At 35.8% G+C, this 15,392-nt stretch overlaps 1 protein-coding gene across 9 annotated transcripts in view; it reads right to left on the bottom strand.

Moving 5' to 3' along the window:
* Positions 1–15,392, bottom strand: part of SCAPER (S-phase cyclin A associated protein in the ER) — a 496,989-nt gene that overhangs the window by 335,787 nt on the left and 145,810 nt on the right. For all 9 annotated transcript variants that reach the window (XM_082617344.1, XM_082617352.1, XM_082617349.1 and 6 more), the window contains one exon: positions 13,018–13,178. In XM_082617344.1, coding sequence (XP_082473470.1) covers positions 13,018–13,178 — 161 coding nt within the window. The remainder of the gene's footprint in view (positions 1–13,017; positions 13,179–15,392) is intronic.

Here is a 15,392-nt window from a genome sequence, read left to right as displayed (position 1 = left end):
TATGCCGCTGCAGGCTCGAGCCGCATACCATACACCTCCCTCCCCCAAGACTGAGTGAGCCAGAGTCACCTAATCAGCTGCTACTTTAACCCCATCATATCTGAGTGAAGAACAGATGCCCTCAGGTGACCTACACACAGAGGCAGGGCCAAATCCAAAGCTGAACCCCAGGAGCGGTGTGAACAAGAAGAGAAAGGGAAATTTCTCCCAGCAGCCTCAGGAGCTGTGCATTAAATCTTCACAATCAACCCTGCACCTGTGGAATGCCTGAATAGACAAGGAATCATCCCAAAATTGAGGCGGCGGAATCTGGGAGAACTGTAGACTTGGGGATTACTTTCTGCAAATAATTTGTTTCTGGTTATATGTTTATCTTACTTTAGTATTTAGAGTTTATTAACATTAGTAGAATTGTTTATTCATTTGGTTACTCTCTTACTTTTTTTTAATATATAGATATATATCTTTTTCTTTTCTTGTGAGTGTGTATGTGTATGCTTCTTTGTATGATTTTGTCTGTATAGCTTTGCTTTTACCATTTGTCCTAGGGTTCAGGCTGTCCGTGTTTTTTTTTTTTTTTTAAGTATATTTTTTAGTTTTTAGTGCTTGCTATCATTGGTGGATGTGTTTTTCAGTTTGGTTGCTCTCTTCTTTCTGTCTTTTTTTTCTTTTATTACTTTTTAATAATTATTTTTCATTTTTGATTTTAATAAATTTATTTTTATTCTATTTTTTCTTTCTTTCTTTTTTCTCCCTTTTCTTCTGAGTCGTGTGGCTGACAGGGTCTTGGCGCTCCAACCAGGTTTCATGCCTGTGCCTCTGAGGTGGGAGAGCTGAGTCCAGGACATTGGTCCACCAGAGACCTCCCGGCTCCACGATATTTCAAATGGCGAAAGCAATCCCAGAGATCTCCATCTCAACTCTAACACCCAGCTCCACTCAAAGACCAGCAAGCTACAGTGCTGGACACCCTATGCCAAACAACTAGCAAGACAGGAACACAACCCCACGCATTAGCAGAGAGGCTGCCTCCTATCATGATAAGGTCACAGACACGCCAAAACACACCACAGGACATGGTTCTGCATACCAGAAAGACAAGATCCAGCCTCATGAACCAGAAAACAGGCACCAGACCCCTGCACCAGGAAGCCTACACAACCCACTGGGGGCAGACAACAAAAGAAATGGGAACTATGAACTTGCACCCTGCTAAAAGGAGACCCCAAACACAGTAAGTCAAGCAAAGTGAGAAGACAGAGAAATACACAGCAGATGAAGGTAAAAACACACCAGACCAAACAAATGAAGAGGAAATAGGCTGTCTACCTGAAAAGGAATTCAGAATAATGATAGTAAAGATGACTCAAAATCTTGGAAACAGAATGGAGAAAATACAAGAAAACTATAACAAGGAACTAGAAGAACTGAAGAGCAAACAAAAAATGAAAAACAACACAATAAATGAAATTAAAAATTATCTAGAAGGAAACAATAGCCAAAAAAACTGAGGCAGAAGAATGGATAAGTGACCTGGAAGATAAAATAGTGCAAATAACAATTGCATAGCAGAATAAGGAGAAAAGAATGAAAAGAACTGAGGACAGGCTCAGAGACTTCTGGGAAAACATTAAACACACCAACATTAGAATTATAGGGTTCCCAGAAGAAAAAGAGAAAAAGAAAGGGACTGAGAAAATATTTGAAGAGATTATAGTTGAAAACTTTTCAAATATGGAAAAGGAAAGAGTCAATCAAATCCAGGAAGAGCAGAGAGTCCCATACAGGATAAATACAAGGAGAAACGTGCCAAGACACATACTAATCAAACTATCAAAAATTAAATTACAAAGAACAAATATTAAAAGCAGCAAGTGAAAAACTACAAATAACATACTAGGGAATCACCATAAGGTTAACAGCTGATCTTTCAGCAGAAACTCTACAAGCCAGAAGAGAGTGGCAGGACATATTTAAAGTGATAAAAGGGAAAAACCTACAACCAAGATTACTCTACCCAGCAAAGATGTCATTCAGATTCGATGGAGAAATTAAAACCTTTACAGACAAGCAAAGTTAAGAGAATTCAGCACCACCAAACCAGCTTTACAACAAATGCTAAAGGAACTTCTCCAGGCAGGAAACACAAGAGAAGGAAAAGACCTACAAAAACAAACCCAAAACAATTAACAAAATGGTAAAAGGAACATACATATCGATAACTACCATAAATGTAAATGCATTAAATGCTCCAACCAAAACACAGACTGGCTGAATGGATAGAAAAGCAAGACCCGTATATATGCTGCCTACAAGAGATCCACTTCAGAACCACGAACACATACAGGCTGAAAGTGAGGGGATAGACAATGATATTCCATGCAAATGGAAATCAAAAGAAAGCTGGAATAGCAATTCTCATATCAGACAAAATAGACTTTAAAATAGACTATTACCACTACATCATGATTAAGGGATTGATCCAAGAAGAAGATATAACAATGGTAAATATTTATGCACCCAACATAGAAGGACCTCAATACAAAAGGCAAATACTATCAGCCATAAAAGGGGAAATTGACAGCAACACAATCATACTAGGGGACTTTAACACCCCACTTTCACCAATGGACAGATCATCGAAATGAAAATAAACAAGGAAACACAAGCTGTAAATGACACATTAAACAAGATGGACTTAATTGATATTTATAGGACATTCCATCAAGAAACAACAGAATACACTTTCTTCTCAAGTGCTCATGGAATATTCTCCAGGATATATCATATCTTGGGTCACAAATCAAGCCTTGGTAAATTTAAGAAAATTGAAACCATATCAAGTATCTTTTCCGACCACAATGCTATGAGACTAGATATCAATTAGAGGAAAAGATTGGTAAAAATTACAAACACATGGAGGCTAAACAATACACTACTTAATAGCCAAGACATCACTGAAGAAGTCAAAGAGGAAATCAAAAAATACCTAGAAACAAATGACAATGAAAACACGAGAACCCAAAACCTTTGGAATACAACAAAAGCACTTCTAAGAGGGAAGTTTATAGCAATACAATCCTACCTCAAGAAACAAGAAACATCTCGAATACACAACCTAAACTTACACCTAAAGCAATCAGAGAAAGAAGAACAAAAACACCCCAAAGTTACTAGAAGGAAAGAAATCATAAAGATCAGATCAGGAATAAATGAAGAAGAAATGAAGGAAATGATAACAAAGATCAATAAAACTACAAGCTGGGTTTTTGAGAAGATAAAAAAAATTGATAATCCATTACCCAGAGTCATCAAGAAAAAAACAGAAGACTCAAAACAATAGAAATAGAAATGAAAAAGGAGAAGTAACAACCAACACTGCAGAAATACAAAGGATCATGAGAGATTACTACAAGCAACTATATGCCAATAAAATGGAAAACCTGGAAGTAATAGACAAATTCTTAGAAATGCACAACTGCCAAGACTGAACCAGGAAAAAATAGAAAATATGAACAGTCCAATCACAAGCACTGAAATTGAATCTGTGATTAAAAATCTTCCAACAAACAAAAGCCCAGGACCAGAAGGATTCACAGGCAAATTCTATCAAACATTTAGAGAAGAGTTAACACCTATCCTTCTCAAACGCTTCCAAAATATAGCAGAGGGAGGAACACTCCCCAACTCATTCTACGAGGCCACCATCACCCTGACACCAAAACCAGACAAGGATATCACAAAGAAAGAAAACTGCAGGCCAATATCGCTGTTGAACATAGATGCAAAAATCCTGAACAAAATACTAGCAAATAGAATCCAACAGCATATTAAAAGAATCATACACTATGATCAAGTGGGGTTTATCCCAGGAATGCAAGGATTCTTCAATATACGCAAATCAATCAACGTGATACACTATATTAACAAACTGAAGGAGAAAAACAATATGATCATCTCAATAGATGCAGAAAAAGCTTTCGACAAAATTCAACACCCATTTATGATAAAAACCCTTCAGAAAGTAGGCACAGAGGGAACGTACCTCAACATAATAAAGGCCATATATGACAAACCCACAGCCAGCATCGTTCTCAATGGTGAAAAACTGAAACCATTTCCACTATGATCAGGAACAAAACAAGGTTGCCCACTCTCACCACTATTATTTAACATAGTTTTGGAAGTTTTAGCCACAGCCATCAGAGAAGCAAAAGAAATAAAAGGAATCCAAACTGGAAAAGAAGAAGTAAAACTGTCACTGTTTGCAGATGACATGATACTATACATAGAGAATCCTAAAGATGTTACCAGAAAACTACTAGAGCTAATCAAGAATTTGGTAAAATTGCAGGATACAAAATTAATGTACAGAAATCTCTTGCATTCCTATACACTAATGATGAAAAATCTGAAAGTGAAATTAAGAGAACACTCCCATTTAACATTGCAACAAAAAGAATAAAATATCTAGGAATAAACCTACCTAAGGAGACAAAAGATCTGTGTGCAGAAAATTATAAGACACTGATGAAAGAAATTAAAGATGATACAAATAGATGGAGAGATGTACCATGTTCTTGGATTGGAAGAATCAACATTGTGAAAATGACTCTAGTACCCAAAGCAATCTACAGATTCAATGCAATCCTTATCAAACTACCACTGGCATTTTTCACAGAACTAGAACCAAAAATTTAACAATTCGTATGGAAACACAAAAGACTCTGAACAGTCAAAGCAGTCTTGAGAAAGAGAAATGGAGCTGGAGGAATCAGGCTCCCTGACTTCCTACTATACTACAAAGCTACAGTAATCAAGACAGTATGGTACTGGCAGAAAAACAGAAATATAGATCAATGGAACAGGACAGAAAGCTCAGAGATAAACCCACGCACATATGGTCACCTTTTGAGAAAGGAGGCAAGAGTATACAATGTAGGAAAGACTGCCTCTTCAATAAGTGATGCTTGGAAAACTGGACAGCTACATGTAAAAGAATGAAATTAGAACACTCCCTAACACCATACACAGAAATAAACTCAAAATGGATTAAAGACCTAAATGTAAGGCCAGACACTTTAAAACTCTTAGAGGAAAACATAGGCAGAACACTCTATAACATAAATCAGAGCAAGATCCTTTTTGACCCACCTCCTAGAGAAATGGAAATAAAACCAAAAATAAACAAATGGGACCTCAGGATACTTAAAAGCTTTTTTGCACAGCAAAGGAAAACATAAAGAAGATGAAAAGACAACCCTCACAATGGGAGAAAATATTTACAAATGAAGCAACTGACAAAGGATTAATCTCCAAAATTTATAAGCAGCTCATGCGGCTCAATATCAGAAAAACAAACAACCCAATCCAAAAATGGGCAGAAGACCTAAATAGACATTTCTCCAAAGAAGACATACAGATTGCCAACAAACGCATGAAAGGATGCTCAACATCCCTAATCATTAGATAAATACAAATCAAAACTCCAGTGAGGTATCACCTCACACCAGTCAGAATGGCCATCATCAAAAAATCTACAAACAATAAATACTGAGAGGGTGTGGAGAAAAGGGAACACTCTTGCACTGTTGGTGGGAATGTAAATTGATACAACCACTATGGAGAACAATATGGAGGTTCCTTAAAAATCTAAAAATAGAACTACCATATGACCCAGCAATCCCACTACTGGGCATATACCCTGAGAAAACCATAATTCCAAAAGAGTCATGTACCACAATGTTCACTGCAGCACTATTTACAATAGGCAGAACAAGGAAGCAACCTAAGGTCCATCAACAGATGAATGGATAAAGAAGATGTGGCACATATATACAATGGAATATTACTCAGCCATAAAAAGAAATGAAACTGAGTTATTTGTAGTGATGTGGATGGACCTAGAGTCGGTCATACAGAGTGAAGTAAGTCAGGAAGAGAAAAAGAAATATCGTATGCTTACTCATATATATAGACTCTAAAGGAAAAGAAAGAAAATGGTTCTGATGAACCTAGGGGCAGGACAGGAATGAAAACACAGACAGAGAATGGACTTGAGGACACGGGGAAGGGAAAGGTCAGCTGAGACAAAGTGAGAGAATAACACTGACATATATACACTACCAAATGTAAAATAGATAGCTAGTGGGAAGCAGCTGCATAGGACAGGGAGATCAGCTTTTTTTTTGAAACCATCTAGAGAGGTGGGATATGGAGGGTGGGAATGAGATGCAAGAGGGAGGGTATATGGGGATATACGTATGCATATAGTGATACAACAGAAAGTAACACAACACTGTAAAGCAATTATACTCCAATGAAGATATTAAAGGTAAAAAGAAAAAGAAGGAAAAAAAAAGCCCTGGAATAATCCCAACCTGACTGTGATTTGTTATCATTTTTATTTATCGCTGTATTTAATTCACTAATATGTCGTTCAATGTTCAAGAGAAAATGTTTTATTATAATATCCTTTTTAGGTTTTGATGTTAAGGTTATAAAATGATCTCTCTTTTATTCTGAGGAAGAGTTTCTTTAAGATTGAATGTATCTTTACCTAAAATGTTTGGGAGAATTCACAGGTGAAGCCATTTTGACCTGGAATTTTCTTTGTGAAAAAATGTTTCATTATTAACTCACATTTTTTTAATACTTATACGTTCCTTCAAGCTTTTCTAATTCTTGCTATGCAACTTTTGTTATGTTTTTCAAGTTATTTGTTAATTTCTTCTAAATTTCTAAATTTAGTGTATAATATTGCTCATAATTTCTTTTTAATATTTTTGCAATCTGTGCCAATGCCCCTGTTTCATTCCTGGTGCTAGGCCTTGTCTCCTCTTTTTCTTGGTATTACTAGAAGTCTGTTAATTTTATTGGTCTATTTGAAGAACTACATTTTGGCTTTGTTAATTTTTCTCTATTCTCACCTGTATTTTTCCTTCCCTATTCCTTGGGTCTAGCTTGTTGTTTTCTAACTTCTTGAGATGGACAGAGTATGGATTTTAGGTTTTCCTCCGTACTAATTGGTGTAATTGAGGCTAGAAATTTTCCTCAAAGCATAGCTTTACCCTAATCCTAAGGATTTTTAAATGTTCATTTTTATTCAACTGACATTTTCTAATTTTCAGTGTGATTTCTTCCCTGACTCATGGATTATTCAGATATATATTCCAAAATTCCAAAAATCTGAGAATTGTACAGCTATCTTTTTGTAATTAATTTCTAACTTCATTCCACTGTGTTAAGACAGGCAGAATAAGTTCAATCATCTGAAAGTTGTTGAAACTTGTTTAATGTGTCAATTTTGGTAAATATTTGGTAAATATTCCATGTGTGCTTGAATATGTATTTAGACTTACAGCCATGACAAAGTAGCCTGTATTAATATTAATCTTCTTCCTGCCAAACAGAACTACAGGAGCTAGACGAAATATATAAATGAATTGTTTAAAGGCATTGGAAAGCAACCAGTATAGGCAAGATTTGAGGAACTACAATTCCTGAGAATAGAGACAAGAACATGAGATCCACATTCACCCTAGAATTTTCCTTGAAGACTGCTGGAATTCACAGTGTAGGAAAGTGAGTTCTAGCAGAAACCAGCAGTCCTATCTAGCTAAGACAGATATTGGAGTTCGATGAGTCTAAAGCAACTGGGGCTTCAGGGGAAAAAATCTTGGAGAGGGGGAAACTGCCAGAAAGTAAGCCAGAAGAATCTGCATTCAATCTTCCCCTAAGAAGTCTGACAACTGCTAAGCTTTGCATATACAGGGCAAGATTCCAAGACACCCAGCAGAAAACAGCAGCTGGGATGCTAATGAACGAAGCAGATATTGTAGCAACTGTATGGTGCTGAGGAAACAAAAGTTGGAATTCAGGAATGAAGTGGTCTTGGCAAGCACCCCAGGTTTTCAGTTGACACCCCAAAAGGAACAAGAAAAAACTAAAACACATCAACTTTAATAAAACCTCAAGCCAAACCTTGACAGGATTAAGGTGTTCTGCTTGTTCTCTACCTTTCTGCCATAAAAAACTATATATTTTTAGAAGAAGCCTCTATAACTTTTAGTATACAATATTAAACATTCAATTAAATATGAGGCATCCTAATCAAAAAGAGTAAAATAACTCTAAACTGCCCCCAAAATGTTTTTTAAACTAACAAACTCACAGATGGTTCAAACATTTTACTTTTCAGACACAGATTTTTAAAATAGCTATTATTAATATGTTCAAGAAAATATGGATTAGACATACAGAACAGAGGATGAGTAGAATGACCAGAAGACATATCAGTAAAAAGTTTCCATATTGAAGCATCAAAAGGGAAAAAAATGGGAAAAAAAGCATTAGTTGTTAGACATATCAATTATATCAAGTTCATTAATCAGGTTGTTTAGATATTTTTGATCTTTACTGATCTTTATCTACAGGTGCTATCATTTGAGACAGTTATGGTAAAATCTCCCAGTGTAAATACAGAGTTTTTTTCAATTTTTCCTTTCAGTCCTGTCAGGGTTTGCTTTATATGTTTTAAAGATATGTTATGTACATATAAATTTAGAATTATTTTATCTCTCTGTTGAAATGACCCTTTAATAATTTTTTTAAATCTCTCTTTAAAATGTTGCTTGGCTATTCTTATTTCGTCTGGTAACAATACTAGCTTTGATTTGAATGGGGTATGTATAGAATATCTTTCACTGTCTTTTTCTTTTGACTTTTCTACATCTTAATATTGAAGGTGTATCTCTTATAAGCAGAATACAATTGGGCTTTATTTTTTAAAGTTTTATAATCTTCTTTTTTAAAATTTAATATTTAGACCATTTACATTTAACATAGGGATTGATACATTTGCATTTACTTCTATTACATTATAATTCTTTTTTGATTTGTCTTATCTGTTTTGTGTTCCTTTTTCCCTCTTCTCTTGCTTTCTTTTGGATTGATCAAAAAGATTATTAGTTGAATATTCTTTTATTCTTCTTTGTGGTTTTCCTGAATTTATAACACAGCGTTGACTTATGTCTAATGCAAATGAGCACTTTTGTAACTTCTTAGACAATGCTAGAACCTAGAAAATATAAACTCCATTTATTCCTCTCTTATCTTTTGGGTTACTGTCATAAATTTTCATTCCACATATATGTCAAGCTCCACAAGACATTGTTTCACACAGTCAATACACATTTAAGGTTATCTGCATGTTTATTCCTTCTAGTGTTTTTCATTCCTTCATGCATTTCTGGGATGCTATCTGGGATCATTTTCCTGCCATCTGAAGAACTCTGTGGTGTTTCTTTTAGTGTAGGTCTGATTACAAATTCTCTCAATTTTTATTCATCTAGAACTACCTTTATTTCACCTTCATTTTTGAAGGTTATTTTTGCTGGATGCAGTATTCTGTCTCACCAGTTATTTTCTTTCAGTACCTTAAAGATCTCATTCCACTGCCATCTGACTTTCATCGAGCTATAAGTTGACTCTTGCTCATTTGAAAAGTCTTTTTTTTTAAAAGCTGTGAATATTTGCAAAGATTTTCTCTTTCTTTGATTTTTAGTATTTTTATTATATTGCATCTAGATGAGATTTGTTTTGTATTTTTCCTACTTAGAATTTATAGTGGTTCTTGAATATAAGACAATACCTTTTGACAGTTTGGGGAAATCTTCAGTGATTACCTCCTCAAAGGTTGCTTTTGTACCATTCATTCCATCCCTTCAGACTCCACTTACAGGTGTGCCTCTCATGCTCTTCTCTGCATTCTCCTCTCTCTCTCTCTTTTCTCTCCATGATATAGCCTCAGTATTTTCTACTGACTTAGAATTAATTCAATCCCAACTCTCCTAAATTTTAAATCTCTTCTGAGTGTGGGTAAACACATTAGTTGTTTTAAGAATTTCATTTATCTTCCTGGATTCCTCCCTTCCAGGGCACTGTGACCATAAAAAAATCTGGACTGGCTGCTATCTAGACATGTACACAGCAATCATCCTGGGATCACCACCACAGAATTATTACCTTTGCCTCTTCTCTGTACTGGTTCCCTCTGGTAGTGATAGTGTCCATAGAGTTAAAAATCTTTTGAGACCTAGAATGTTTGAAAACGTCTTTAATCTACTCTCACATCTAATGGATAATTTGGCTGGACATAGGATTTTAGCTTAGAAATTATTTTCCTCCAGAATTTTGAAGACATCGCTCAATTTTCTTGTGGCTTCCAGTGATAATTCTGCAAAAGCAGGTGTCATTCTGATTCTTGGTCATTTGTATATAAACTGATTCTTTTCTCTAATTTTTTAGAGCCTCTCATCATCTGTAATACTCATAAATTTCCCAACATGTTTTGATGTCACTGCATTTTCATCCATTATAGTGGGCACTTAATGGGCCCTTTTGGTTAAAAACTTATTATCTTTCTGTTAAACAAAATTTCCTTTAATTATTTAATGACTTCTTCCTTTTCCTTTATCTTTCTATAATTCATGTTATTCAAACAGTGGATAGTCCCAGTATCTATTTTTATAAAATAAGCCTAAAACTTAGCATCTTAAAATACTAACCATGTTATTTCCATGCAATTCTTTGAGTCAGGAATCTGAAGAGTGCTCAGTTGGGTGGGGGGAGGTGTAGGAGGGGGCTCATCTCATCTCCATATGGTGTCAGCTAGGGTGGTTCAACTGAGACCAGAGAATTCATGATAGCTTCACCACATGCCCAAAGCTTTCATACTAGTTACTGGCTGAGACTAAGTTCTTCTTCTCCTGGCCACTTTCTCTTCACATGGTCTCTCATTATTCAGCAGCCTATCTTGGGCTTCTTTACATGGTAGCTGGCTTCCAACAAGGAGAAAATTGAAGCTGCAAGCCCTCTTACCAGCTAGGTTGGGAATTTACCAAACCTCACTCTAGATACATTCTATCGATCATATCAAGTCACAGGACCAACCAAGGATTTAAGGCGAGGGAAAACAGAATCTACCACTTGATAGTGGAAGTGGCATGCATGCACAGGGATGAGAGAAACCGTTCACACCCATCTTTGCAGACAATCTACCACAGTCCACAATCTGGCTTCAGACTGCCTAAGTCTTCCAAGACTACCAGACATTCATTAATTAGAGAATCAGCCTTGAAGACCAATATCTCATGATCTATATCAGATTTGGATATGTTCCTCAGGTGTGGGTTCTCTTGATCTGGAAACCTGGCAGTTCAAGTAGAAGAGGGCTTGAAGTGGAAGCGACATTGAGGAATCTCAACATTATCTTTATCCATAGTCTTCTACTTAGTCTTGTTGTTTGCAATACAGTACCCTCACCTTCCAATGTGTTTGGTATCCCTCAGGTCAAATACCATCTTTTGTACCTTCTCTAGAAACTAAACCTCCAATATTCTGTAGGGTGAGAGAGATACATCTACTCTCATCCTACTATTCAGAGTTATGGGGAAGTGGGGAGGATTCGAGATTCTTCTTATAATCCCTACCTATACCCTCACTTCCAGAGATACCTGCTCCCACCAATTTCTGATCCTTTTGGAAGTTATATGGATCAAATTGGATTGCTTGACAGTTTTGCCCACCCTCTGAGCTGAGGATTCAGCTAGCTTACTCAAATGTCACAGCTGGTCTTGCTATTTTCCAACTTTCAAAAATTTGTTCATATCATCTCTTCTCCTGTCTCTTTTTCCTTAAGTCCTTTCATAACATTTTAGTTGAGTCTGGGGAAAAAGCAAAGTAACTGCATGTGCTCACTCTATCATCTTTAACAAAAATCAATTTTATAGCATATCATTACAAACTTGAGTATTATACCTACTGTAATTATAAATTACTTAAGATATACACCATAATTCACTGTGCATAACAGTGCATCAAAACCCCACAACTGAAAACCAAAGTGGTCAAAAACAAAATTCCTTGGTATATTAACGAGTATTTTTAAGCCTACTCATAATGAAGATCTATCATTTCACTTCAACCAAACGGGTCACACTCATAAATAATCTGAGAGTACTGCTTTAAACAAAACCATGATACGTGCTAATACTATAATTCCTTTAAGTTCTTTTGCAGTTTTGATTTTTTAACACATTTCTCTCAGACTTTCACGACACAGACACTAAACTTCATGATTCCACATTTTCCTACCTTTTCCTAAGAAAGAACTCATACCTACTCTCAATTTTCTACTTTCTCAATAGAGAAAGCAAGGGCAATATATTCCATAAGAGTAAGGTATATATCTGAAATAAGCCAATAGCACTTACTGAGACGAAAATGGAAAAACAGCACAACAATAACAATATCAATAATGCAAAGGTGGCAATACCTTTGTTATATCCAATAAAACATTTCTTTATGAACCAAAAAACTCCAAAGTGATCCTTCATTGAATAGAAAGGAAAGCAGTATTCTCAAGTTGTTCCTTAACTAATAAGACAAACTCATTATTACTTACTAACACTCTAAAATCCAATCCTCTAAAGATGTATAAAAATCCACTCTGGATTTATGAAGGAAACTCCTATGGAATTAATTCAGATGAGTCTTCAGAATTACATCCCTTCTATTTATTTTTGCCCCTTTATTATTCTGACAGTACGGAAAACAGATATGTGAGTAAAGATAAACACATGATATTATTTTAGTACCAAAACAGTATTTAAATATTAATGAAATGAAGTACTGACATGACATTTTAAAGTGTATACTACCTAGAAGATGAACTACTTTATTTCTTTTCTACTTTAAGTCTTATAAATGAACTGACAAAAGATATCATTCTCCTTAAAGTTTACACAGGGCAAACCTGAGACTAGAATGATCTTCAAAAGTTTTCATGCAGTTTTTAAGATGATTTTATGATTTTAACTAAGGCAAATTAACATCATATAAATGATGCACAAAGATAAATATATAATGTTATTAGCACCAACTTCAAATGAAATAAGTATCTCCACGTAAATCTACTTGTCTAATACATAAAAAGGTTGATTCAAAGTCACTTGCCATTTTTGCGGGAAGGCTTCTGCACTGTCACTGGTGGGCAAGACTGGGCAGGTGCTACCTCCGAAGAAGCAGTAGAGCCTGTATGATGAGCCTTTACCTTGTCAGCCCAACTGACACCTGTGGGAGCCAGACGCGGAGCAGCCACTGTGCCAGGTGAACCCCTATGGAGAAAATGACAGCATTTAATAAATCAAATATAAGTTAAAATTTTAAATATATAGTTAATATATTTAAATTTTAAAGGCATTATGTGTGTGTATGTGTATCCACATATATAGAATAACATACTACCATAGCAATTTAAGGCAAATATACTCATAAATTTATCTTGTTCTAATACTTCATTAATATACCATAACATAGTGCATGGGAACAAATATAACAAAAAAGCTCTCACCAGATTGGTTTAAAAGAAAATTTTAGTTAAATGGGGAATCTTAAAAAAATGCATATATTTTTTATTTAAAATTTTATTTTCATTTAAAACTCATATCTTTTAATATAAATGTGCATTAATTTGCCAATTTATCAATGTAGGCATTATTAAAACAGGCTTTTTTTGTGTATATTATTTCATACATGATGCCTCATTGACAATGTCCGATTTTGTTTTCTTTAAAATGGAGTGATACTTTAGTGACACCTATTAAATAATCTTAGTACACAATCCTCCTAAATTTTAATAATAATTTCCCCAATCTTTCACAGTTGTCCTATCCACTCCTCATCTGACAGCAAAACTTTAACAGTTCACTTTATGAAAGCTTTAAAACAGAAACAATGACTCTTTTACACTCACATTTTAGTGGTTTACTTAATATTTAAGTTATGAGTTAATATATAGACAACTTGAATAAACAAGTTTGGTAACTAACTGCATAGTCTAAAGCATTTAACTCAACCAGTAAGAACAGAATTGAGCATATATACTAAAGTAAGCCTATAAGCCACAATTTTTCAGCATGCTTAAACATGTTTTACAATGATAATAAACAGTGTCAATTAATCCAATGACATAATACATGGAGATCAGTATGAGAACCTTTACTATGCATGCATTAAAGACTTCCAGGTTAAAATAAACCATGTACTATACAATACGCTGAACCACAACCAATAGACTGCATTACAGGGAAATTTCCCTTAAACTGGTGATAGAATATAAAAACGTTTGGTTTTATTTGCTTGTATGTCTTTCCCCCACTCCACTAAGGTCCAGTTATTATAAGGTTCCAAAGTCCATCAACCTTCATCTAAGGCAATATTATCTAATAATCTCATATGAAAGCAAAAAATTGGTTCTACTGAATAACACTTTATGAGCTCTTAGTAAGGGCCAAGTATTGATACAATGCTAGATGCTTGTGATAGAGAAGATATGACAAACATCTTGCCTTAAAGAAGGTCATAATATAAGTACAAAGAGTAAACAAACATTAAAAATTTTAACACACTGAGGGTTTGAAGCAGCTGCTGTTGCGGGGCTGATAAGGCAAATCAGCAAGCCACTCTGGGAAGCCAGTCACAGGAGAGCAATGCTTTGGACCTGCCATCAGCTTATGACATAAAAGATCATGTGTTGCAGATACCCAGCAAGGAGGTCCACAGTGAGGCTTTTAGTTCTGAGGGAGCCCTTTCTATCCCTTGCTCTTGTGATGTGGATCCAGCTGTGTGGCTGACAGAGTCTTGGTGCTCCGGCCTGAGCCTCTGAGGTGGGAGAGCCAAATACAGAACACTGGACCATCAGAGATCTCCCGGCCCCACATAATATCAATCGACGAGAGCACCCACAGACATCTCCATCTCAATGCTAAGACCCAGATGCACCCAACAGCCAGCAAATTCCAGTGCTAGATGCCCCATGCCAAACAACTAGCAAGACAGGGACACAACCCCATCCATTAGCAGAGAGGCTGTCTAAAATCATACTAAGTTCACAGACACCCCAAAGCACACAATCACATGCGGCCCTACCCACCAGAAAGACAAGATCAAGCCCCACCCACCAGAACACAGGCACCAGTCCCCTCTATCAGGAAGCCTACACAAGTCACTAAACCAACCTCACCCACTGAGGGCAGAAACCGAAAACAACGGGAACTACAAACGTGCAGCCTGCGAAAAGGAGACCCCAAACACAGTAAGTTAAGCAAATGAAAAGACAGAGAAATACGCAGCAGATGAAGGAGCAAAGTAAAAACCCACCAGACCAAAGAAATGAAGAGGAATTAGGCAGTCTACTTGAAAAAGAATTGAGTAATGATAGTAAAGATGACCCAAAATCTTGGAAACAGAATAGACAAAACATAAGAAATGTTTAACAAGGACCTAGAAGAACTAAAGAGCAAACAAAGATGAAGAACACAATAAATGAA

The sequence above is a fragment of the Mesoplodon mirus genome (genome assembly GCF_964341445.2).
Source record: "Mesoplodon mirus genome assembly, chromosome: 4".
Taxonomy (NCBI): domain Eukaryota; kingdom Metazoa; phylum Chordata; class Mammalia; order Artiodactyla; family Ziphiidae; genus Mesoplodon; species Mesoplodon mirus.
Note: the sequence above shows the minus strand (reverse complement) of the source record. Positions and strands in the feature narration are given on the sequence as shown.